A 24272-nucleotide genomic window follows, 5' to 3' on the forward strand; every position below is an offset into this window, starting at 1 on the left:
GGCAGATCATGAGGTCAGGAGATCGAGACCATCTTGGCTAACACGGTGAAACCCCATCTCTACTAAAAATACAAAAAATTAGCCAGGCGTGGTGGCGGGCGCCCGTAGTCCCACCTACTCGGGAGGCTGAGGCAGGAGAATGGCGTGAACCCGGGAGGTGGAGCTTGCAGTGAGCCAAGACCACGCCACTGCACTCCAGCCTGGGCAACAGAGCGAGACTTCAACTCAAAAAAAAAAAAGAATAGGAGTGGCTGTTTTCATGAGTACATTTGGCTTCCAACTAGAAATGGGGGAAGAGGGCTAGATAAAACGGTTTAAGAAATTCACTAAAAACACAAATTATCAAGAAGGAAGTCTTCCATCTTAACTCCCTCAAAGTAGCCCTTTTATGAAATGGAGCTTTGAAACTGATTGTGTTTAAGGCAGCCAGCCATCCAGAGGCTGAAATGAACAACTACCAATAAGCCTACTCGGGCCAATGGAGAAAAGTATGGCAGAAAACCACACAGACCTCATGTTACTTGGCATCTGACCGTGGAAAATCCTGGCCCCAACAGTTCAGGCATTGGCAGTTTCAAGAGAAATAATTGGAAAATTGAGAACAAGTATAGACAAGTGCTCAGCTCCCAGATCCCCAAGGAGAAGTCACCATCTTGTTACTCAGAAATACAAGTGAGCATGTTAAATCTTAAAGTGAGCAGTGCAACCAAAATCACCAGTTTAAAATTTCTTCAGAGGCATCCTCTTAACAGAGGAAAGTCCTAGTTTAGAATCTTGACCACTATTAGCCACAGCAGACTTGAAATTGAACCAAAAAGTTAAAATGCATGTCAAATGCTGGACCTATTTGGTCAAGGCAGTGATCTCTTCTGATTTCATAGCATCAGACAGGAAGCTGAGCTCATTGCATAAGGTCTCATATCGGAATGCCATCCGGATCTGAGCCACATTTGTCTTTCGAATATCATTTCCTTCAGGTCCTTCTTTATAATAATTTTGTCCCAGAAACTTTTGCTTTTCCTGTGAACCAAGAGAAATACAAATGAAACGATGTACTTTTGATTCACTTTCTATAGCCATGTAGGCAGCTTTGACATCAGTCACAGCAAATCAGACTAGTCCCCCTGAAGCAGATCTTTAGTCAGGACATCTTATCCCCACAGAACTCATAAAATTCCTCCTGGCCTCTGTGTCCTCAAGGATGTCACCCTGACAACCTCAGTCATCCTCAGACAACCCTTCATTCCTGGCTGTGCTTTCCTTGATCAGAGAGGAAAGATAAGGTTTGCAGCAGCTGCTGGGGATGGGAAAGGCAAGGGGAAGGAGGTAAGTCTAATTAAGAAGTCCCTCCTGGCTGGACGTGGTGGCTCACACCTGTAATCCCAACACTTTGGGAGGCTGAGGCAGGCAGATCACGAGGTCGGGAGATTAAGACCATCCTGGCTAACGTGGTGAAACCCCATCTCTACTAAAAATACAAAAAATCAGCTGAGCATGGTAGCAGGTGCCTGTAGTCCCAGCTACTCGGGAGGCTGAGGCCGAAGAATGGCGTGAACCCGGGAGGCGGAGCTTGCATTGAGCCGAGATCGCACCACTGCACTCCAGCCCGGGCGACAGAGCGAGACTCCATCTCAAAAAAAAAAAAGTCCCTCCTGAGAGCTGACAAGGACAGACAATGTTTCTGGGGAGGGCCAATCCAAGGCACCACACTGCACATGAAAAGAATCTTAAGCCTTTAACTCTGCTGCATCATCATCTGACAAGCACAGGCCCTAATGCAACCTCTCCCTAACCAGTGACATCACCCAGGGAGGTGTCGGGGGACCTAAGATACATCAGAACATGGGTCTCAGTGCTAGCTCCACATCAGAATTACTTACGGGGCTTTTTAAAAATGACGATGTCTAGGTCCCATAGTCTAGATTTTTATTCAGTCTAGATACTGTTCGTCTATTCAAGAAATATTGAATGCCTGCTATGTGCCAGGGACTATCTAGGGCTCAGGGATATAATTCTGAACAAGCCTCTGCCCTCACAGAGCTTACATTCTAGAGGGAAAGACAGAAAAACACAAAACTAAATATCTGCAGGAATAAATGGTATGGAGAAAAACAGATTAAGGGGATAGAGAATAATAGCAAGTGTGTGACTACTTTAGAATGGGCAATCAGGGAAGGCCTCTCCAAGGAGGCGTAGAGGTCTGAGAAGGGTGAGGAAGCAACTATGAAAACGCAGGAGGCTGCCACGTTTTCTCTCCCTGTGCCTGAGTGTCTCAGAGGCCCTGCCTGCTGTGTTCATCACAGATCCCCAGTGCCTGGAAGGCTCCTGGCACACGGCAGGCAGCCTTCCCAGGAGGGACACAGGCAGCACCGTCACACTCCATACCTGATGCGAGAGGCCGCTCTGCAGCACGCTGTTCCTGGCAATCTCACACAGGTCGCAGGTGCTCAGCTTCCACACTTGAGCTGCAATGGCATATTCTTCCATAAGTGCTTCCTAGACCCCCCAACAAAGCATGTGGATTAGACAGGAGGATTTCCATGTCAATCGTTCACACACGTCCAAAGCTAACAACATCAGACACTGCAGGTTTAACTTTTCCTCACTGAATGACACCTGGATCATCAAACATCACACCTTCAACACCTAAGATCTTTTCTTCTGTGAAATCATGGGTTGTCAAAGAGAAATCTGAACTCACGCCTCCACATTTGTTCATTGACCAGCACTGAGAGCTCATGTTGAAGCCCTGTGCCAGTCATCAGGGATGGCAGTCTCTGCTGTCCTGTGACAAGCCTCTAGTCATACCACTTTTAGCACTTGCCCTCTAGCTTTTCTTTCTAACACACTATTTTCTTAAGTTCGCCATAGATAGATAGATAGATAGATAGATAGATAGATAGATAGATAGATAGATAGATAGATAGAGAGATAGATAGATAGATAAAGTACTAAAAGCAGAGATAGAACATCAAAAAAAAAAAAAGAGAGAAGTGATCATAGGATAAGCAGTAAAATGGTGTAATCCCAGAAGGATCTGGGTTTGAGCTGTGGTTTTGCTTCCCTTCTGGGATGTGAAGTGTCTATTCATCACAAACCCTCTGTGACCTCTTCCCCACCCCACTGCCGCTGTAGCCTACAGCAATGGTTCTCGAAGTACAGGTCAAGGATCCTTGAGGGTCCTAAGACTTTTTGAAAGGTCTTCTCTTTTCCCATTATGTATTTTCATGAGGCAAGATTTCTATTTTTACATATTTTGATTAAAAAAAAATTGAATGCAAAAGTGGCTAGGAGAGTCCTGCTGACTTCCATTAAGACATTAAAGAGGCTTAAAAATGCAACACAAAGGCAGGGGAAACTTACTTTTCAGGAAAAAAAAATTGTTATTATGTAACATTTCATTGGTTTATTGATGTGGTTTTTAAATGAGATAATAAATATTTTTAAATTTCTTATTCATTTCTAACATGGTAAATATCAGTAGATATAACCCACATAAACAACAGGTATTTGAAAGCTTCAATTCTTAAGAGTATAAAGGGGTCTAGAGACCAAGAGGTTGGAGAACCTCTGTCCTAAAAGACTCTGGTGCTTCTGTTTTTGTTAAGCAATGGCTGGTCTTGTCAACACTATCAAAACATGCTGGGTGCACTTGCGGCTGGTACCCATGCATGACACCACTTTTACCTTCCTCTTTTCTTTTCCCAGAGACCCAAAGTGTAGAAATTATAATAGCATTGACTTAAAAGGTAGCAACTATTTTGAATATATGCAAACACTATATTAAATCCTTCGATTCATTATCTTCATGAATCCTCACAGGGTAGGGATAGAGACAATTTTATCTCCATTTTACAGATGAAGAGAAACTTGATCCAGAGGTCTAATAACTTTACCAAGGTCACAGAGCTCACAAATGTCAAAGAAAGGAAAAATAGAGGAAGGCAAAGATACTAAATTGTGCCTTTGAGGGTTCAAGAACCCCAAAGAAAGGGCTCCTGGAAGGCAAAATTTTCCCCCAACAGTGGCTTCCTTTTTGCCTTCACTGGGCCACCAGCCCCACCCCAAAAGCAGAACTGAGCCAAGGGCTCGGGTCCCTAAAATGGGAAGACAGGCTAGGACTGGTGCCTACTGAGGCACTACTGTCCTCACCCCAAAGTCCTCACCTTTGTGTAGTGGAACTGCATAGGGTCATCGGTGGAAAGAGAAACGTGCAGTCCCTTGTGCAGGAATTCCCTCAGAGGGTTCTTGGAATATTCGAGGAACAAACTGTTATTGCTAAGAGGAGACATAGCAATGGGGATCTGAGCAAGGTAGTAGAGATACTGCAATACCGGACTCTGCAAAAGAACCATCAAACTCATGTGACAAGTGCCAGAGAGGGGAGAAGGGAAAAGGGAAGGGAGAAAGGGAGGGAAGAAGCATTCACCAGTGGAAACCAGGGGTCTGAACGGTGTCTGCCCAAGTCCTCAAGCCGAGTTCCTGGAAGCAAGGACACTCAGACCCACTCTCCCTCTTCCCCACTGTTCATCTCGTTCCTGCATTGCATGCCAGCCCTCCCTGGTGCCTCTACCTATTTTTGGAAGCGCTCACTCTTGCTCCAAACTGGAGGCAAGGCTCAGGGCAGGAAGGGCAGCCCACTCCAGCCTATACCTTCAGCTCCTTGCCTCTAGGCAGGGACCTAGTCTAGAAGATGCCCCACTTTAGTTGTTTTGTTGCTTTGACTGCAAACAGCCAGGCTGAGACTATAAACACTCCAGCTCCCGGGAGATGATCCCTGGAGGGATGGGAAGGGCGGACCTGCCCGGGACAGAGTGGCGTTCTACTGTAGCACCCACCCTACCCAAACACGTGACCCATGGTTACACCTCACCGGCATCAGGGAAAGGGAGCATTTTGATCAAACAGCGTGCCAGTGGAAAGTGATCCAAAATATGGAGAAGACTGCATGCACAGAGCTCAAGGGTACACCAGTGAAAAGGTGGATGGACTCTGTGTCCAACTAGTGTGGACTGGTTGAGTCAATTACAGATAAAGTGGCAGACCCTTCATCCTACAACAGCCTTTGGAAGGAAAAGCATAGACATTATGTTGCAGCGTCAAAAAATGCTTGTCATACAACAATAAGGGACAAGGCAGGAACTAAATCCTGTGTTCATTATGATAATAAACACATTAAAAATATGCTGTGGATAAAAGATGGAAATTAGATATACTAAAAAGCTAATAATGGCTAGTTCTATTAAAGTAATAGCAATAAGGACTGGCTTTTTTTCATTTCTCCAGTATTTGGAAAATCGAAATTGCAATGAGTTTGATTACATTACTTTCATAATTAAAAATAAAACCAAGATAAGGACAGACATCCCAGCCCAGAAGAGGGCCCAGCCTTCTGGCCTCACTGGCCGAGCCTCCCAGAAGCCCAAGGCAGGGCAGTCACTCAGGGCAGGCTCCCAAGAGTGGCCTGTTTACCTTCTTAAGGAGCAGCCCATGGGAAATGTTGTCAGCAGTAAGGAAGGCAGACACCAGGTGGGTGATGGAGCCGGCCTCCCCACAGTGCGGCCGGAACAGGAACGTGCTCAGGCCGCGCTCCCTGTAAGAGAAGGGGCCCCGAATCAGGAAGGCCCCCCCCAGTTGGCTCTGCCTGGGGCCTGCAGCCTCAGCTCAGGGTCAGCTCCAGGGGGAATGACCACCTACGGTCAGCTGTGCTGACCCAGTGCACCCTGGAAACTACCTCTCCTAAAATGCAGAGGCCCAGGCCCCAGAACCCCTTAGAACCAAGAAGCATCACCTCTACCGGCAGAGAGTGGGCCTCGCGGTAGAAAGGGACCCTGCTGTGCCCTCCAGCCACTCTCCTGTCTTCCTCTCCTGGCCTCGTGTCCCGCATTCGCAGAACTGCAGGGCAGGGAAGGCCATGAGAAACCATGGAGTCTGACCTCTGTGTTATGGAAATGAGCAAACCAAGGCTCGGAGAGTGAAGTCTATGTTCCACGCCACTGAACAGGTCAGTGGCAAAGCCAGAACCAGAGCCCCGATCTCCAAAAGCTCAGCCCAGGACTGCCTCCACCCTGCCAGGCCATTTCTTTCAGTCAGGACCCCATTCAAAACCTCCACACCCACCAACTAACACCAGTTTAGGCTGAGCTAGAGAGGCCCCAGGGCCCAGCAGGGGAAAGTGGGATGCAAGACTTGTAGGGAAGGGAATAGCTTGGTGTCCTGCTGCCCTGGGTAGCTAACTCCTGGCCACATGTGCCTCGTCTGTGTGCATATTGGTGGGAGCCTCTGCCTGTAAGACCTCTGCCTGTAAGGGCGTGCATGGATTTAGTCTGTTTTTTCCCTGTTATTTGTCCAGTGCCCAGGGTAGTGCCTATCGCATGCCAGTGATTTGCTGAACGAAAATATGCACATGTGGATATTGTTAGTGTGGCAGTAAGTGAACATGCATGTGTGTGATAGCATGTCCTATGCTTCTGTTATCTCAGGGATGTACAGGTACACATGGAGTGTGCACTGGTGTGTGTACATATAAACGTGTAGACACGTGTGGACTGTGGCTGCATTGCATACTGTACATGACATATGTCTGTACTGGTATGTGTGTTATGGTGGGCATGTTTGCATGTGTGTGATCATGTGGAGACACGCCTCACATAGCAGGCTGGAAAGTGCTGTGTGTTTTGAGGTATGTGGGCACATGGACACGCGTGTTGGTTCAGGTGCACATGGACACAAGGATCACATGCATGAGTGTGTGCATGTGTGCACATGCTAACACATGAACCCAAGCGTGTGCGAGGGCAGGCGTCACGCACCTGCGGAGGTTGTTGAGCACCATGATGTTGGCATACATGTAGTACAGGTAGTAGCTGTAGGGTGGGTTCTGCTCGCTGGTCCAGACATCCGGGCTCGGGCTCTTGTCAGAAAACATGTGGTCGCTGTGCTTGGACTCATCATCCACGCTGTCGAACCCCGTCACCTGGGCAGGAGGAGAGGTCCTGAGCACCAAGGACTCCGTCTCGGCTCAGCCTCCCGGGGCTCATAACTGCCAGAGGCCTGGGGGTCTGGGCCCCTCAGGTTCACACCTCAGCTGGGGACCCCTTAGCCTAGCTGAGGCCACATTCCTCCCAGGGATGAAAAGTGAGTGCAACACCAAGTTCTGCCCCTTCGGAGCATCCATAGGTACTCTGGAGGTGAGACAGGAGAGTGCCAAGCCCCTGTGTGGTGGTGGTGACAGTGGGGGAAACTGCCAAGCCAGGTGAAGGGTGAGCCAGCCATGCCCACCACCTGCCCCTCTGCTGTGCTGAGGTCAGCCTGCAGGGAGCAGCAGTCACTGCCATCAGCAGCAGCGACAAGCTGTGAGGGGGAAGGGTCCTAGTACACATCACGCATCAGGCCCTGCTCGAAGCACTTCACTCACATCAGTTAATTCATACTCAGAGCAACTGGGGAGGGAGGGCTTGGCTGCCAGCCCCATTTTACAGTTGAGCAAACCAGGGCCAAGGCAACGAAGAAAGTCGCTCAAGGAACCAGGTTCGGCCAGGCACGGTGGCTCACACCTGTAATCCCAGCACTTTGGGAGGCTGAGGCAGGCAGATCACGAGGTCAGGAGTTCAAGGCCAGCCCGCCCAACATGGTGAAACCCAGTCTCTACTAAAAAAAAACACAAAAATTAGCCAGGCATGGTGGCACACATCTGTAATCCCAGCTACTAGGAGGCTGAGGCAGAAGAATTGCTTGAACCCAGGAGGTGGAGGTTGCAGTGAGCCGAGATTGCACCACTGCATTCCAGACTGGGTGACAGAGCAAGACCCCATCTGAAAAAAAAAAATTGGTTCTGGTCTCTGGGTCTGCACTCCTTGGGGCTGTAGTTGGAGGATACCCTAGCGCATGTCCAGGTGAACCCAGGAGAAACCACCCAGCTGCCTCACAGACAGACAAGAGGGTCCTTGCTGGGCTAAGCCGTGGCTCCTGGGAGGCAGCTCTGCTCTCCGATCCCCACTGGGAGCTGCCCTCTGAGATGGGTCTGAGTAGCCTCAGGAAACCCCCACCCTTCCACTGCAGTTCTAGCTTAGCTGAGACCCCTGGGGGCCCCTCCCGAGTCACTGGAGCCTTCTGGCTGATCCCAGAGGTCATCCCCAACCAAGACCACATTCATGGAGCGTGCGGGCTCTCAGCGCAGAGGGAAGGCTTGCTACCAGGCCACGGCAGTGCTTTGCAAAGGGGCCTCTGAATAGCAGAAGGGAGAAAGAGACTGTCCCCCTTAATCCACAACTGGCCCAAACTGGGGGGCTCCCAGCCCAGGCCCCAGGCCCCAGCCAGGTCTGCCGGCTTCTCCTGTTCCTACTGGGGGCAGCAAGGGCCCAGAGGAGCAAGGCAGCATGAGGGTCTTGGCCAGAATCTTCCGTGTCACAGAGCCCTGTGTGTCAAAGGAAATGACAGGGTCCCTGCTATGACCCTAAGCACGCCCTAGACGGGTTTGGGGGGCCAGGGAGGACCGTGAGCTCTGCTCTATGCTTACTAGCCCCAAACTTCACCCAAACTTTCTGGGGCCTGACATGGGTATAACTTTAGCCTCTCTTCTGAGCTCTATCCAGCTGAAGCAGGGCCTCACCACTGCATCTCCCACAGCCTCGGGCGCAAAATACGTTGTCTCCTCCTCCTGCTCCTCCTCCTCCCCACACCTGCTCTTCTTCCACTGCTGGCAGCAACCTTCGAACAGTGCGCCATCCATGCTCCTGCAAAGCCAGGCACCTGGGAGGCATCCTAGACTCCCCCCAATGCCTCCTTCACTCTCTGTCCAAGTCCTGCCAGGTCTACACCCACCCCTTCTCACCAAACCCCACACTCTGTACAGAGTCCCTGCACTGCCACACCTCAGAGACACAAGCTGGTAGCTGCTGTGCACCTCACTGTTCTCACTTGGGAGGCAACATAGAATAGAGGTTCGGGGCACATCGCTGGAGTCAGCCTGCCTGGACACGCATTCCAGCTCTGCCACTTTTAGCTTTATGATCTGTTTTAATTTCCTTGTGTGTCAATTGGAGCTAGCAGCTTCACAGGGCTTTGGCGAGGATTAAATGAGATAATCCAGGGAGAGCACTTAACACCATGTCCAACACACACCAAGCACATAATAATTCTGCTTATTGTTAACAACAAAATGGTGATAGTAATGGGGTAATTGTGAGGCTTAGGTGAGATCACATCGTGGCGTCTGACCAGGCCAGGCAGCACACACGAGTGTGAGCTGTTTCCACTGGGTCAAGCTCCCCTCCTGTCCCCAGGCAGGCCCCTGACTCTCACCCTTGCCCCCACCTCCAGCTACCTTCTCTTCTGGGCCATCTCCACACAACAGCCAGAATATGTTTGTCTAAAGCATAAATTCGATGATGTCCCTCAGCTTGTCCAATCACTTTCTGGGCACACAGACTCAATCCTTCCCCTGTGATCACACACATGATCACACACATGCCCCAGCCCTCGGGCTCCCCCCTGCACCTCTCCCTGTAGAAAGTCATCCATCACCGGGCACTGGCCTGTATCACCATCTGATACCCCCTGGATGCCAGGCATCAGAGGGAGGGACTGGCTCCCGCCCCCTCTCCCTCCCTCCCTGGTTAAGTCTCTCCCAGACTGCTCCTCTCCTTCTCCTACAACTAACTGAATCTGGAAAGGAAATACGTTTTGGCGGTTTGTACTTAATCACACATGGTGTGAGGACCTTTGTTGCTGGTAAAGCAGGTGAATTAAAGTGTCTGCATTTCTAAAAAAAAAAAAAAAAAAACCTGAGGCTGCTGCTTGGTGCTGTCGGGGGCTAGATCCAGCCTTTCCAGCCCCACCTGGCAGGAACCGAGTTCCCAGTCTTTGTCCACTGTTGCCTTCCTCTCTGGAAAGGCCTGCCCCAAGACCCCCCAACCCCGCCACCCACGACTCCCAGAGTTGCCCCTGAGGGGAAGGGGACTTTTTAGAAATCCAGCTTCTTGGGGCTGGTGACCCCATGCCTGGATCACAGGTGGCAGGACCTGAGATACCTCGGTGAAGGGCGGGAGCAAACCTGACCCAGCTCACAGCGAATCCATTCCTGCCACTATGAGCCCTGCCTGGGGCACCACCCACACTTACATATTTAAGGAAGAGGTGAAGCTCTCGATGATCTTGGGGGTTGATCGTAGCCTCAAAAAGGGGCAGGAAGATGTTCTCCAGCATCTTCCCAAAGTTTGGCAGCAGCTTCTTCGACCTAAATATATCGCTGGGGGACAGCAAAGACTCGCTTATCAGGTGGATCCAACAGCCCGCTGCCCTGTCAGAGAGCAGCCCCAGTCACTTCCTCAGGCACCCTGTGTCCCCATCAAACACCCAGAGTCAAGTCAGATGTGGCCTGAACACAGATCCCTCCTCTCTCCTCCTCTCCCAGCAATGTCTGCAATACTCTGCCTTGGTTTGCAAGCTCCACACCTACCCACGCCCATCAGAGCACTTTCTCAAGCCAGAAGCCACTGGGAGTGGGATGTTGGCATTCTGGCTGACCAACAGGCTGAGATATGAGTCCTCAAACTCCCAGTGACCCAAACATTCTGTTACTCAGCTCTGTTTCCCTAAACCACATACCCCAGTCCATCCTGGAGCCATGGGCTCCACTCTGGCCAGCCACCTGGAGAGGACAGCAGTCATCTGAGTGACATCCAGGGAGAGGGCCAGCAATGTAGACCACCACCAGCTCTCCCCATACTCCGGGTCTCACCAAAAGGACAATCCATCCTCAACCCATAATGAGAAGAAGGTGAGGATGGTTGTTCCCCCAAGGCTTTTGCACTGCTATATTTTTCAAAGATCAAGAGTTCTAGTGTCGGCCGGACGCGGTGGCTCACACCTGTAATCCCAGCATTTTGGGAAGCTGAAGCAGGTGGATCACGAGATCAGGAGTTCAAGACCAGCCTGGCCAAGATGGTGAAACCCCATCTCTACTAAAAATACAAAAATTAGCCAGACGCGGTGGCGGGTGTCTGTAATCCCTGCTACCCGGGAGGCTGAGGCAAAGAATTGCTTGAAACAGGGAGGTGGAGGTTGCAGTGAGCCAAGATCACACCACTACACTCAGAGCCTGGGTGACAGAGTGAGACTCTGTTTCAAAAAAAAAAAAAAAAAGAGTTCTAGTATCATGCAGACATCTTTGCTTATCACTCCTTCCATGGAAAAATCCGTGGAAAGGACAAGCCTAAGCTGGCACCAGAACAGGCCCTACCTCTCCGGAGTGCAGATTCAGCAGCCCACGAGGGACAGACTGTCACCTCCGTAGGGCACAGGGCAGACAGCGGGGCCACCTGACTTACTAGATCCGGGGCACCTGGATGATCCAGCGCATGTTGGGAGAGTAGACCTTGTGCTGGATGAACCAGCGGGCCAGGTTGGGCCACTCCTCAGGACTGCGGCCGTAGATGGAGAGCCGTGGCTCTGAGTACTGGTATTTGCTCTCCTCCAGCTCCCGGGCAACCTCCTGGCATAAGAAGAGCTTGGGTCAGCCCCAGTGCATCCCAGCTACATAGGAGACCCTCACTCTCCATCACCAGCAGGGTCCTGTGGCTCCCCCAGCCACCTTGTTCCCAGTCTGGAAGCACTGATCTAAATCCCCAGGGCTCCCTGCTCCTGTAAGCTCTTGTTCCACTTTAGCAGAAGCTCCCTCTGGGGAGGAAGGCCTTGGGTCTGCAGAACCAGGCCACAGCAGAAGCATCTCCACACGGAGCTCATCTGCACCCAGCCGGGTTCATGCTGCAGAGACAGGAAAGCCAGGCCAGGTGCTGTGAGCTCGTCCAAGGTGGATACCCTTCCCTCCTCTTCCCTGCAGTTGGCACATGCAGCACTGCCTGGAGCAGGCAGCCAGGCCACAGCACTGGGCACCTGAGCACCTCACCCTTGCCTGAGTTGATGGTGGACAGAGGGAGGGAAAGGAGCCAGGGGCACACAGGGCCCCCACCCTCTGGAGGCCACAGCACTGGGCACCTGGGCACCTCACCCTTCCCTGCGCTGATGGTGAACAAAGGGAGGGAAAGGAGCCAGGGGCACACAGGGCCCCCACTCTCTGAAGGCAGATGTTGGCAGGCACCTGAGAGGCCTTAGAGAGACTGAGGGTTCACTCACCTTGACCATCCGAGCAAAGTACTCTCCTCCCAGATAGTTTTCAGTTTTCAAATACAGGTCACGCAGCTCACTGGCCCCCACAGGGTTGTATTTGGAGTTGAACTTGTCAAAGCGGTGGAATGTCTGCCGGCCCTGCGGGAGGAGACCACACCAATCGACGCATCATTCTGCAGCCACCACGCACATTCCCCTCTCTAGACCTTTACGAGACGACCTTCTGTATGGCCACACCGAAAGACATCTTCTATGTCAATTCTTGCATGAAACCTTAGAAACTCCTGGGAACCAGGACCATGGATCCTTACTCGGTCAGCTTGGGATGCTTTGGCAAGGCCCCCTGTGAAGGAACAGCAGGGGCCCCATCTGCAAGTCACCACAGCTCAGCTTGGGACACGGCTGGCTTAGTGAGCAGAGAGGCTGGACCACTGAATAATAGAGCATTCCCCATTACTGCTCACATTTTGTAAAGCACTTTCTCCATATTATATCATTCAATGTTCTGTTTAACAAAGGGTTTTTTTGTTCTAATAAAGCATGCACAACACAACATTTACCATTTCGACCATTTTTAACTGTACAGTTCCAGTGGCTTTAAGTACATTGACACTGGTGTGCAACCATCACCACTAACCATTTCCAGAACTTTTTTTATCATCCCAAAGTCTATACCCACTCAACTAACTCCCCATGCCTTCCTCTCGCCTGCCCCTGGTAACTTCTATTCTCCTTTCTATTTCTATGAATTTGCCTATTCTAGGTACCTTATATCAGTGGAATCACATGATATTTGTCCTTTTGAGTCTGGCTTCGATTTAGTGTAATCTTTTGAAAAGTTCATTGATGGTTGTTGCATGTATCAGTACTTTACTCCTTCTTATGGCTGAACGATATTCCATGGTATGGATATACCACATTTTGTTTACCCATTCATCTGTTGATGAACACGGGCTGTTTCTATCTGTTGGCTGCTATGAATAATACTGCTATGAACATTGGTATGTGAGTATCTGTTCAAGTTCCTGCTTTCAGTTCTTTTGGGTATATACCTAGAAGTGAATTGCTGAGGCACAGGTAATTCTATACATAACTTTCTTAGGAACTACCATACTGTTTTCCATAGCAGTTACACTATCATTTAGTGTTTCAATATTTTTTTAAAAGTGAATAAGGCACATGGCTGTCACCATTTTATAGGCAAGGAAATAAAAGCTTCTGTGAGTTGCCTAAAGGCACAAAACTCCTAAGTGGCAGGAGTGGGATTAGTGCTTAGACCTGTCGGGCCCCAAGCCACACACCCTCTTTCCCTGTTCTATGGCTGCCCCAGACCTGTTATTCTCTGAGGCCACACGATCTCTTAGTCAGATAGAAGAGAAAGAGTTGCTTCCATAGAGCCTCCCCGCAAGCACAATCACGGTGGCTTTTCAGGGGGCTGAGTCCCCAGCCAGGGCTGCTGTCTGCTGGCGGCACTGGAGCGGAAGCTCACTCACCGCGTGGACATCCAGCGAGTCCACAGTGAGGTCGTAGGGGTCCATGTGCAGGCTGTCAAACACCTGCCGCAGGGTGATCTTCTGGCCCCGCTTCTCCGCCACAGTCCTGTCAGGCTCCGTCTGGTACGTGTGCTTGATGAAGCGCAGCAGATGCTTTTGGTTCATGCAGGCAGCCGCATGGATGTGCGTGTCCACCTGGAACACAGCACCCACCAGGCCCTGAGTCAGGCCACCTCCCCTAGCAACAAGAGTTAAGACATCCAACCCTTAATGTGCACAGAACCCCAGCACCTCATGGGCCATCGGGGCGGCCCCACCAATGCCTGGATCCCACTCCGCATCTCTCCTCAGACTTCGAAACCAGCATCCCTCCCCTTCAGCCTTGCTGCCCATTCCACCTCCTTACAGCACCAGGAAATCTTTTTAAAATGCAGATTGGATCAGGCCATTCCCCAGTCAACAAACGACCAGTGGGCCCATCAGCCTCACGATACAGCCCAAGTGCCTTGGCCTGGGATTCAAGGCTTATTTCAAGCCTTAATTCTCGCCTTGCCACTGCTCCATTCTGTGCTACAGCTGTGACAAACCACTTACGGGCACACAAGACACCGAGGTACAGCACACTGTGTCACTTTGCCTATGTGTTTCTTCAGTCTGGAATGCCCTACTTTCTCTCCACCATCTCATCCACCTAGAAATTTCCCACAACCTCCTCCATTTGGGAGCCAACCTTGTTCCACCAAGCACAACTGAATGTTCTTTCGCTCGCCCAACCTCAAAACCTGGCACAGGCATCCCATTGCTGTGCAGACCCTCCTGATCACTCTAATGTCTGGATGTCTACTCTTTCACTAGACTGGGAGCTCCTCAAGGACAAAGGCCATGTTTAATGCCTCTAAGTCTTCAGCACCTACCCGAGAGCCTAGTACAAAGTCGAACCAATGGATGAATGAATGAACAAATTAAGAGGTGTGACAGGTTCTCAAGGTTTCAGTGATAACTCTGAGGGCCCATCAAATCCCACTCTTCCCATTGATCCCTCTCAGAACCCTCAGAGCATTCCCAAAGCAAACCTCCAAGTGGGAATGAATGAGAACAGACACTAGAGGCCAACCCCCGAAACATACCCTTCCTTGACTAGTCACACCTCACCCAAACTCCAGGGCATCCAAGTCCCAAGAAGAAGCCACTCTACTGGAAGCCGCTCTAGTGACCCTAAGCCAACATATGGACTCAAGCCAAGGGGCCCAAGGCCAAAGATCTTAGAGCAAATCCTAAAAAGCAGAAATGAACAGTCAGCTTAGACTTCTCCCCACATTGCAGGGAAAGGCAGTTTTTTGCAGAAGGCACCTTTGCAGAAGGAGCCCAGCAAGATCTCGAAATATGTCCTCTATATCGTGCTAAGTCCTGTGATACCAGACTGAACCCTTGCATCTCTGTCCTCTCCTTTTCAGCCTCCTTAGTCAGCTCATCCTCACTACCAGACCTCTTAATAATGGAATTTCTTGATGCCTGGTCCTGGGCTCTCTTGTCCTCTCACTATAAACTCTCTCCAAAGGTGATCTGTTCCATTTCTGTGTATTTCATTATTTTACTTATACCAATTCCCAAATGTATGTCACCAGCCAAAAGCTCCAGAACTGTACATACTACTGCCTACTTGACATCTCTATCTGGATAACCCAAAGGCAGTTCAAACTTAATATATCCAAAAGTGGACTCTTCATCTCTGACCCCAGCCCAAGCCTGATGATTATCTCCCAGATTCTGGAATCCTAGGAAATGGAGTGTCCCGAACCCAGTTGGTCACGCTGAAAAACTGGGAGTCATCCTTGGCTTTCCTACTACTCCCTTCCCTCAGTGAGTCTCATCAATTCTGCCTTCCAAATGGATGTCAAATCCATACAATATTCTCCAACCCCACTGCCACCACGGGAGTTCAAGCCTGCATGTTCTCAGGCCTGAATTCACAGTGACCTCCTAACTGGTCTTGTTCCTTTTTCTTGTGCTCTGGTTCAATTCATTCGCCATACACAGAAGCTAGAAGGGATTTTTTAAATGTAATTTGTTTCTGTTACTGAACCCTCTTCATTAATCTTAGGATGAGGGCTCTGCTAATATTACCTGGATCCTACCCATCTCCCCATCCCTCATCCCCACTCGCCCTTTTCACTGTGCTTCACTCACAGGACAGCCATAAGCCCTGAGAAATGAAGCCCCAGCTAAGCTGAGGGATGGCCTGAAGTCACTGTGGGCAAACTGGCTCCCCCTCCCTGAGCCCAGGGGACCTACGGGAGCTCCCGGGGAGGATGACAGCAGCCTCACAGGCCAGGCTGCTGACAGCCATTAGACCACACTCTGGAGCTACTGTTGCGGCCGACTGGGCGCTCAGCCTGGGCTGGGGTGAGGAGGCGGCTGACCTCAGGGCAGGGAATGCTGTCCATGGCTGGCTGAGCATCTCCAAGTCATGCCAAACCAGATATTTGATCCACTGGACCTCTGTGAGCATTATGCCAGCCAGCCCATGTCATTAGCCACAGCCCTCACTCATCAGGGTCCTTCCTGCCATTAATCTTGCCATTCTTACCAGAAAGACAAACCACTGGACATTGGGGAAACAAAACAAAGCAGAAAACTAAAACATCCCCAAAATCCAGGCTCCTCAGAGATGAGGCTGGGCTCACGTGGGATGCACAAGAGAAGGTCAGCCTGGCTCAGCTCAGCTGGACACAGCTTGGTGCAACGAACTCAGCATGACTCAGCGGATTCTGGGCTTTCTGATCCTGTTCTCTAGCTTACCAATGACACACCACAGGGGGGTCAGCCTATCCTTACCCCCGTGAGTCACAAGATAAATGAGGAAAACAACTGGACAATCCAGGAAGCACCCCATCCAAACTTCAGAATCTCAAGGGTGATTATTTTAGGAACAAAATAATTGAAGGTCATTGGAGGTCAGTGTTTTCAATTCACCAGAGGATCTAAGTGCATTCCCCATGTTCACCTAAGATTCAGATGTAAACAAAGAGCAGAGTTTCCAAATCTGGGACCTAAGCCAACACTGACCATTTCCATACCCATGGCAGGCATTGATAATCGAGGACAGCACTCTTTTCACTAAGCTTTAGGAGTGGCCTCTGGTAACTACCCCTAATTGGTCAGGTTTAGTACAGAAGATAAAACCTATTTGCTATTCTTAATATGACACTTAAACCACAGTAGACCTCACCTATTTCTACCCAATTCCCAAGCAGCAAACACACTCAGCCCTTCTATCTTGCTTCTGCATAGAAAACAAGTGTCTCGGTCACACAGTCCTGCTGGCTGGGCCTCGGGGTATCTCAGCCCTTCACCTGCTGCAATGTGACGGGTCCCTCCACAGACACCACCCACACAGATCCATGGCCACGTCACAGCTCCTGCCTCAGACCACAGCCCTGTTCTGCCCCCGGGACACCAACAGCACTTTAGACAGATGGAGGCCACCATCCAGCCCATTCTGGATTTTAGAAAGCAGCTCTCCTCCCCATAGTAGAGGCTATGAGAGTGCTATCAAGGCCAAGTGTGGTGGCTCATGTCTGTAATCTCAGCACTTTGGGAGGCCAAGGCAGGCAGATCACCTGAGGCTAGGAGTTCGGGACCAGCCTGGGCAATATGGCAAAACCCCATTTCTACTAAAAATACAAAAATTAGCCAGGCGTGGTGCCAGGCACCTATAATCGCAGCTACTTGGGAGGCTGAGGCAGGAGAATCGCTTGAACCCAGGAGGCGGAGGTTGCAGTGAGCCGAGATTGCACCACTGCACTCCAGCGACAAGAGCAAAACTTCATCTCAAAAAAACCAAAAAAAGAGAGTGCTATCAAGTAGGCAGCACCCAGGGGCGGGCACAGGCCTGGCTCATAGCAGCCCTGCACCCATGTTTATGGACTGACAGCATGCCAAAGAACAGGCCACTGTGTCGTAGGTATCAAGGTCGTCTCTGTCCAGAGAAAACATTAACCCCAAGACTGCAGGAGAACCCTGGGGATAGGCTCTGATTTGTTACCCTAGCCCCACACCAGGACTCATTCTCATGTTGTGACCAGAGAGCAGTTGGTAGACCCAGGAACACCCACGGGGGCCCCACCTTAGAAGCAAACAGTGTCAGTGCCAGCACAGTCAGTAAGGACACCTTGGCCCCAGGCAGCAGGAAGCAGGTAAGCCCAGGGCATTCACGTATGCGCGGGACAGGACTGCAACGGGCTGGGAGAGGCGTTTCTTTGGACATGGGCCTGGGCATGTGCTAGGCATGTGAAGTTCTTTGGGCAGGGCTGAGAGGCGTTCACATAGTGATAGAGACATCCACGTGTCTGAACACCTAAGGCTCACAGAGAAGGAACAAATGGTGCTTGAAGGTAAAAATGCCAGGGTGCCCACGTAAGTGGTGTCTAAAACACCTTTCACTTCTGCCTGGAAATCGCCAAGACACTTCCGTAAGCCTCTCAGGGCACATGAGCTGAAGCCAAACACTTCTTAAAGCTCTTGACCCCATCCAAGTGGGAGTCTGTGTTGGACCCCCTGACGTGTAACAGAAGTCGGCTTAGGGCCTCCAGATATGGTCTTCCATCTGCATTGCTGAGTGCTCCCAGTCAGGAGGTCAGGGAGCCTAGAGCTGGGCTTTCCCAGAGGAGCCACATCCTCCCCTGGCCTACCTTCCCTTATCAAAGCTGACCCCAAAAAGAAGAAGTCCCCAGGAGGTCCCAGCTGGGACAGAGCTCCTGTGGAGATGACAACCCCACTGTGACTCCATTCAGCTTTGGCCATCCCTCCTCCAAGCAAAGCCTGATCCCCACTCTTCCCCAAGGAGCTTCTCTCCCAGCTCACCACACACCCCAGCCCACCTCCCTGCCTTCTGTGGGAAACCCGTAGCCCCCGCATGATCCAGGACCTCCCCACATATCTGCAGCCTTACTCTCCCCACAACCCACTGCTCCCTGCTCCCGATGACTGTGCTCCAGCCACACTGCACTGCTTGCAGTTATGTCAACGCACTGTTTTGACTCTCTCATATCATCCCTCCCTCCTGACATTTGCACATCACGTGCCTCTACCTGGAATGCCACCACTTCCATTCCCCTACCACACCCTCTGCCTGGCAAGCTCCTACTCACTCTAAGCCAGCTCAGTTCTGGCCTCTCCCTCAAACCACCTGGTTGACAGGAAGTGACTCTTGCTCACCATCAAACGCCCCTTGCCTAGCACTGACCCTATGCCTCACTGCACAGCGCTTCAGCAGAAGAGAATAGCAAGGCTGGGGCCACGATCATTTAACCTTCACTCCTACCGCAGCTGCAGCCCCTGCAGGCGAAGACTGCCAGGAGCCCCAGGCAAGGCTGCCATAACCTCGGTGGGAGAAGAGAGGCAGAGATCTGAGCATATCGGAGACTCTTCTTTAAATCCACATGATCCTGAAGGATGCAAAACCACAAACTCCCAACTCCAGAGAGATTTCAGGGAATTTAAATTTTATTTTATTAACTTATTTATTTTACTTTAAGTTCCAGGATACATGTGCAGAACATGCCAGTTTGTTACATAGGTAAATGTGTGCCATGGTAGTTTGTTGCACCTATCAACCCATCACCTAGGTATTAAGCCCAGCTGGAAGCCATCATCCTCAGCAAACTAACACAGGAACAGAGAAACCAAACACCGCATGTTCTCACTCATAAGGGAGCTGAACAATGAGAACACGTGGACACAAGGAGGGGACCAAAGAGATCTTTACAGCTGTGTCTTTCCTTGATGACTCTCATACATCCCCCACCTTAAAAGTAGGCTGTGCTCAACTTTTATGACCAATTAATAGGCTGTGCCCCATTTTCCAAGGAAGAGGGCACATCCCAACAGATATACAATGAGGACAAAGGTTTCCACCTAGAGTGATTCAAGTGCTGTCTGAGACCCAGCCTGACACAAACATAGCTCACCCATCTTCCTTCTGCATGTATGCTTCATACCCCTCTGGCCACAAAGGCGGCCCTTAGCCAGGAGCCCTGACGTTCTCACAGGGGACAAACCTCAGACTGGCTCAGGGCATCCCATGGGCTGGGAGGGGGACCGGGAGGGGTAGCTGTGAACACTGGCCCCTAACGCACCTTTCTCACGTTATAGAAGTCCCGGTGGGGGTTACTCTTCAACTCTTTGAACTCAGACATTTCGTTTAACATCTCATGAAGGCTGAACTTGGATTCCAGAAAGTTCAGTCGTCGGTGACAATAGGTTTTCCTGCAAGTTGGAGATGGGGAGAGACCATAGTTGAGCAGAAGTCACATCGAGCTCTCCAGTTTGGAGGCCCCCAGCATCTGCAGGGGCCAACCCTGGCTGGAAGGGTCAGGATGGAGCAGGGTAGAATGAGGAGGTTCCGGCTTTCTGCAGACCCTGCTGAACTGTTGAGTCACACCACAGACTCTATAAAGTCAGTGGAGAGTCAGGAGATGGGGCAATAGCAGGCCAGCTCTGGGACCTCATACAGGTGTTTTGACTTCTAGTTTATGTGTTTAGGGAATTAACCGCAAGCCTCCATTTCCCATAAGTAAATATCAGGTGGTAACACCCAAGGCTGAAGTAAGGGTTAAACTGGTTTACGCCTGGGAAAGGGCCTGGCTCCAAGCACAGTGGACACTCAGTGGAGGCCTCCCTCCTTCATCCCCTCCTTTCCTTCCTCTTTTCTATCCTCAGCCACTTGTCATTCCTTGAAGAAGGAATTTGTTGCCCGGAGGACTGATAAGACAGTCAAACTCCAAGGCATGACCTGCCCACCTTGGGTTGCAGAGGAACCAGCCCCCCGACCTAATGGCCATGGCCCAAGGACCTCTCAACTCTGAGGCTTCACGACAAGAGGAGGATGTTTTGCATCATGGGCAGGTTGGGACTGTAGGGATATTTGTTACCAAGACAGAAATCTCTGTAAGGACTGATGCCCCCAGATTCCCACCAACTCAGAGAAGGGGTTTTTATGATTTATCAGCCAGTAAAGGCCACTGGGGAAGGGGATGCTCACTGCTGTGGCCAACCACCAGCCCACATCCAGCCCAGGTGCCTAGCCACACACCTGCATCCACAGCCACACAGAACCTTTGACCACAATTCATGCTACCCTGCTTCCTTGTGCCACCAGAACAAACAGCAGCTTCCTTGGCATCTAATCACCTAGACTTCCATAAGAGCATCTGTCAGCGCTGCAACAGCACAGTCATCCATCTGCCCAGACAAGCCCCAGAGTGGACGGAGCACAGGACAGCCTCAGAGTCGGAAGGGAGTTTAAACGCCGCCTCACTCAGTCTCTCTCCCCAGGCAGGATCCTCACAACCTCCCAGATGGGACAGCCACTGCCTGCACACCTGGCTGAGGACAGCCTCTGAGGAATCGCCCCTGCCCTTCCCATGCCTTAGTTCTGCCCTCAGATCAGGGAGGACTAAGAGTCATGCTGCCCATCAACCTTGGGCTCACTATGCCACTTTGGAGACTGGCATCACAGGATTCCCAGAAAACCAGAGAGAAGGTCCTCAGGAGTGACCAGCACCTCCCCTCACCCAGACTCCCACTCCCAGCACAGCCACTCTGAGGCTCACAGGGTCCGGGCATTACTGATCAGCCTAAGTGCCCACCAAGAAGTGAGGGGGCCAAATTCAGAAAGATGGCTGCCCACCAGGTTAGCTGGAGCCAAGCCCACAAGCATCATGGGGCATCATGCCCATGAGCAAAGTTCCCCAGGCTCGCTGCATGCTCCTCTCCAGAAACCCAGAAAATCCAAGGCCTGAAGCAATGTTTTCATCACTCCTCACCAAATACAGTTATGCTCTGGGCTGGTAACTCTCTACAAGGCTGCTGTCCTGCCTGGGGAGAGGAATGACAGCCATTCAGAGGCGCCCGGGTGGCCACCAGCAAGCAGAGGCTCCACATTATGCATGCAGAGGGGACAAGGAGGCCGGGCATGGTGGCTTACACCCGTAATCCCAGCACTTTGGGAGGCTGAGTTGGGTATATTACCTGAGCTTTGGAGTTTGAGACCAGCCTAGGCAACATGGCGAAACTCCTGTCTCTACTAAAAATAATAAAAATTAGCCATGGTGGCACATGCCTGTAGTCCCAGCTACTCGGGAGGCTGAGGCAAGAGAATCACTTCAACCCGCGAGGCAGAGGCTGCAGTGAGCCAAGATCATACCACTGCACCCCAGCCTGGGCAACAGAGCAAGATGCTGTCTCAAAAAGAAAAGGAGGCGGGGACAGGGAGTACCACGTCTAAGGCTATGCCAGCCTATGAAGGAAAACTGTTGCAGAAACCCACAAAGCACTGAGGAAAGGAGAAACCGCACTCTTTCTGGGATGCTTTAAGTACAGAGGACCCCAGGGCAGAGGGGTAAGGCCTTTCTTATCTCCTTCCTACAGAACAGCACCTGTGCAAAGAAAGGCAGCCGCAGAGAAGCTGGCTTACGTGGGGCCATCGGTGATGAGAGCCAGGATGTGGCTCATGTCCACTGTGTACGTCTCCAGGTCGGGGTAGGGCAGACTGTGCGGCTCCTGGCGCTCCAGCATCTTCTTGTTATCATACACAAAGAGAATGCCCCCCTGCATGTGGACCAAGTAATCCAGGTTGGGCGGTGCATCATCCAGGCAGTAGGGGTCTTCCTGGGGCAGTGGAGGAGGGTGGAAGTCTGCAAAACAGGATTGAGGAATGGCAAAGTGCCCCCCATGGGCTCAAAAGACACGGAGGCCTGCCCTGGTCTTCCCGCCCAAAATCCAACCCCACACCGGCCCCGCATCTGATACGCTCTTCCCTGCTTCCTTCCCAGCACTTACCACCATGTCAAACCATGTCACTTCTTTATCTCAGATGTGACGTCTTCTCCACTCCAATAGAAACTCCATGCAGGCAGAGACTAATTTGTGCTGTTTACTGCTACGTGTCTAGAACAGTCCCTGGCACATGGCTAGCACTTCAACAATTTTTTAAAAGTTAACTGAAATGGGCTTCATTTTCCTCAGCACTTCAGAGATCCCAGGAATATTAAGAAGGGCAGCAGTGTCTTCTCCCAGGAAGAGAACAGATTGCACCTGGACTACCCAGTGGAAATAATTGTCCTGGGCCCAGGCCAGCTGAGGGGCTAAAGAAGCTACTCCCTCCCCAAAGGAGCAAAGGATAGGGAACGTGTCTCCCTCAGAGCGGGGAATGTCAATGATAAAGCCATCTGCTCCCCACCACTATAGGTTAAGGTTAGAATTAGCCAACAGGAGGCAGAAAACTCCTCTATGCAATTTCCCTGCTGTGAGACTTTCAGCAAACTCCTTTACCTCTCTGAGCCTGTCTCCTCATCTGAAGATAACATCCCTTGCCTTAACAGGCTGCTGTGAGGGTTGCAATAGTGTGTATAGAAAATTCTTCATAAAGAGTAATGTACTACGAATAATGAATTATAGGATATTATTCTTATTATTCTCATAATTAGTTTTCCTGACCCTTGATAAACTCTGTCCCTAAGGAATGTATTGATGCTAAATATCAGTAGAGCTGGAGGCTTCAACTCCATGCAGCTCAGTCGGCACCATCCAGGATCAGCTGCTCAGCTGCCGGCATAGGCAGGAGCAAACCTCAAGATCTGCATCAAAGGAAGTTGCCAAGGCAGAGTGACCTGCCTGGGCCTCCTCCATCCATGCTTGGAAGGAACAGGCCATCCCTAGAGCACATGTAAGGAGCCACAAAGGGGCTGATGCAGGCAGAGGTGGAGAGGGACGTGCCCCATCAGGTATGGTCACAGGCCAGCTCAGGAGGCCCTAATGCGTGTAGCAGTCTGCGAGATGCAGGCAGTTCAAGCTCCAGGTAAAGCTACAACCTGCACACTCGGAAGTTGCTCCTCTTCCCCATACTCATGCCCAGAACACGGGGGTCCTCTGTCCACGTAAAGTACACATTTGACAGTCATTTCTGTCTTTGCCAAAACCGAGATGGTAGGATCCACTTCCCTCAGATAGGGAAATGGACCCAAAGGGCTGAAATTTACCTCAGGCCCCAGATGCTCAAAATACAGGACTTGAAATTCAAGGAAGCCAGAGACTGGAGCAACTTGGCACCACCAGCTACCCCCAGAGGCAGCCAGGATCCCAGGCACTGATGGAGACCACCAGGGCCCTTATGTGTCCCCCCACCACCAACTTTCAGGAGTGGGGTTTCCTATTGTCCTCATTACCGCCCCTACTGCTGTTAGGTCCTTCACGGCGAGGCTTCATGAGGAAACCACCCAGCCCTCTCCGATCTCCCCTTCCCTGAACTCGGCAGCATAAATGCAGCTACCACTTACTGAACACTCACTAGATGCCAGAACTGAACTAAGTACTTGACATGCATTCTCTTGTTTAATCCTCACGACAGCTCTTGGAGACAGATATTATTTGCATTTCCATTTTATAGATTACATTTTACAAAGTGAGGCTTGGAGAAATATCTTTCCCCAAATCCCAAGAAATTGATGGAGGCCAGATACAAATGCAGCTGTGTTTGACACCAGAGCCTACATCATCTTCCCAGGGAACATGCCCTCTGTTCCTACTCCCTCCCCAATCCACCCTACCACCAATTTGGCATTTACTGTGTGATTGTGTTCTTTTAAATAT

At 50.9% G+C, this 24272-nt stretch overlaps 1 protein-coding gene across 5 annotated transcripts in view; it reads right to left on the bottom strand.

The window, feature by feature from the left end:
- Positions 1-342: 342 nt before the first annotated feature.
- The window catches only part of AMPD3 (adenosine monophosphate deaminase 3), a 56477-nt gene continuing 32547 nt past the window's right edge, over positions 343-24272 (bottom strand). For all 5 annotated transcript variants that reach the window (XM_011969928.1, XM_011969930.1, XM_011969927.1 and 2 more), the window contains 11 exons: positions 22099-22318; positions 19760-19889; positions 13623-13817; positions 12136-12267; positions 11331-11494; positions 10123-10249; positions 6813-6976; positions 5473-5593; positions 4167-4340; positions 2386-2496; positions 343-1020 (listed from right to left, as the gene is read on the bottom strand). In XM_011969928.1, the coding sequence (XP_011825318.1) occupies positions 844-1020; positions 2386-2496; positions 4167-4340; positions 5473-5593; positions 6813-6976; positions 10123-10249; positions 11331-11494; positions 12136-12267; positions 13623-13817; positions 19760-19889; positions 22099-22318 (1715 nt within the window). In that variant the 3' untranslated portion in view covers positions 343-843. The remainder of the gene's footprint in view (positions 1021-2385; positions 2497-4166; positions 4341-5472; positions 5594-6812; positions 6977-10122; positions 10250-11330; positions 11495-12135; positions 12268-13622; positions 13818-19759; positions 19890-22098; positions 22319-24272) is intronic.

The sequence above is a fragment of the Mandrillus leucophaeus genome, unplaced genomic scaffold (genome assembly GCF_000951045.1).
Source record: "Mandrillus leucophaeus isolate KB7577 unplaced genomic scaffold, Mleu.le_1.0 Scaffold920, whole genome shotgun sequence".
Taxonomy (NCBI): domain Eukaryota; kingdom Metazoa; phylum Chordata; class Mammalia; order Primates; family Cercopithecidae; genus Mandrillus; species Mandrillus leucophaeus.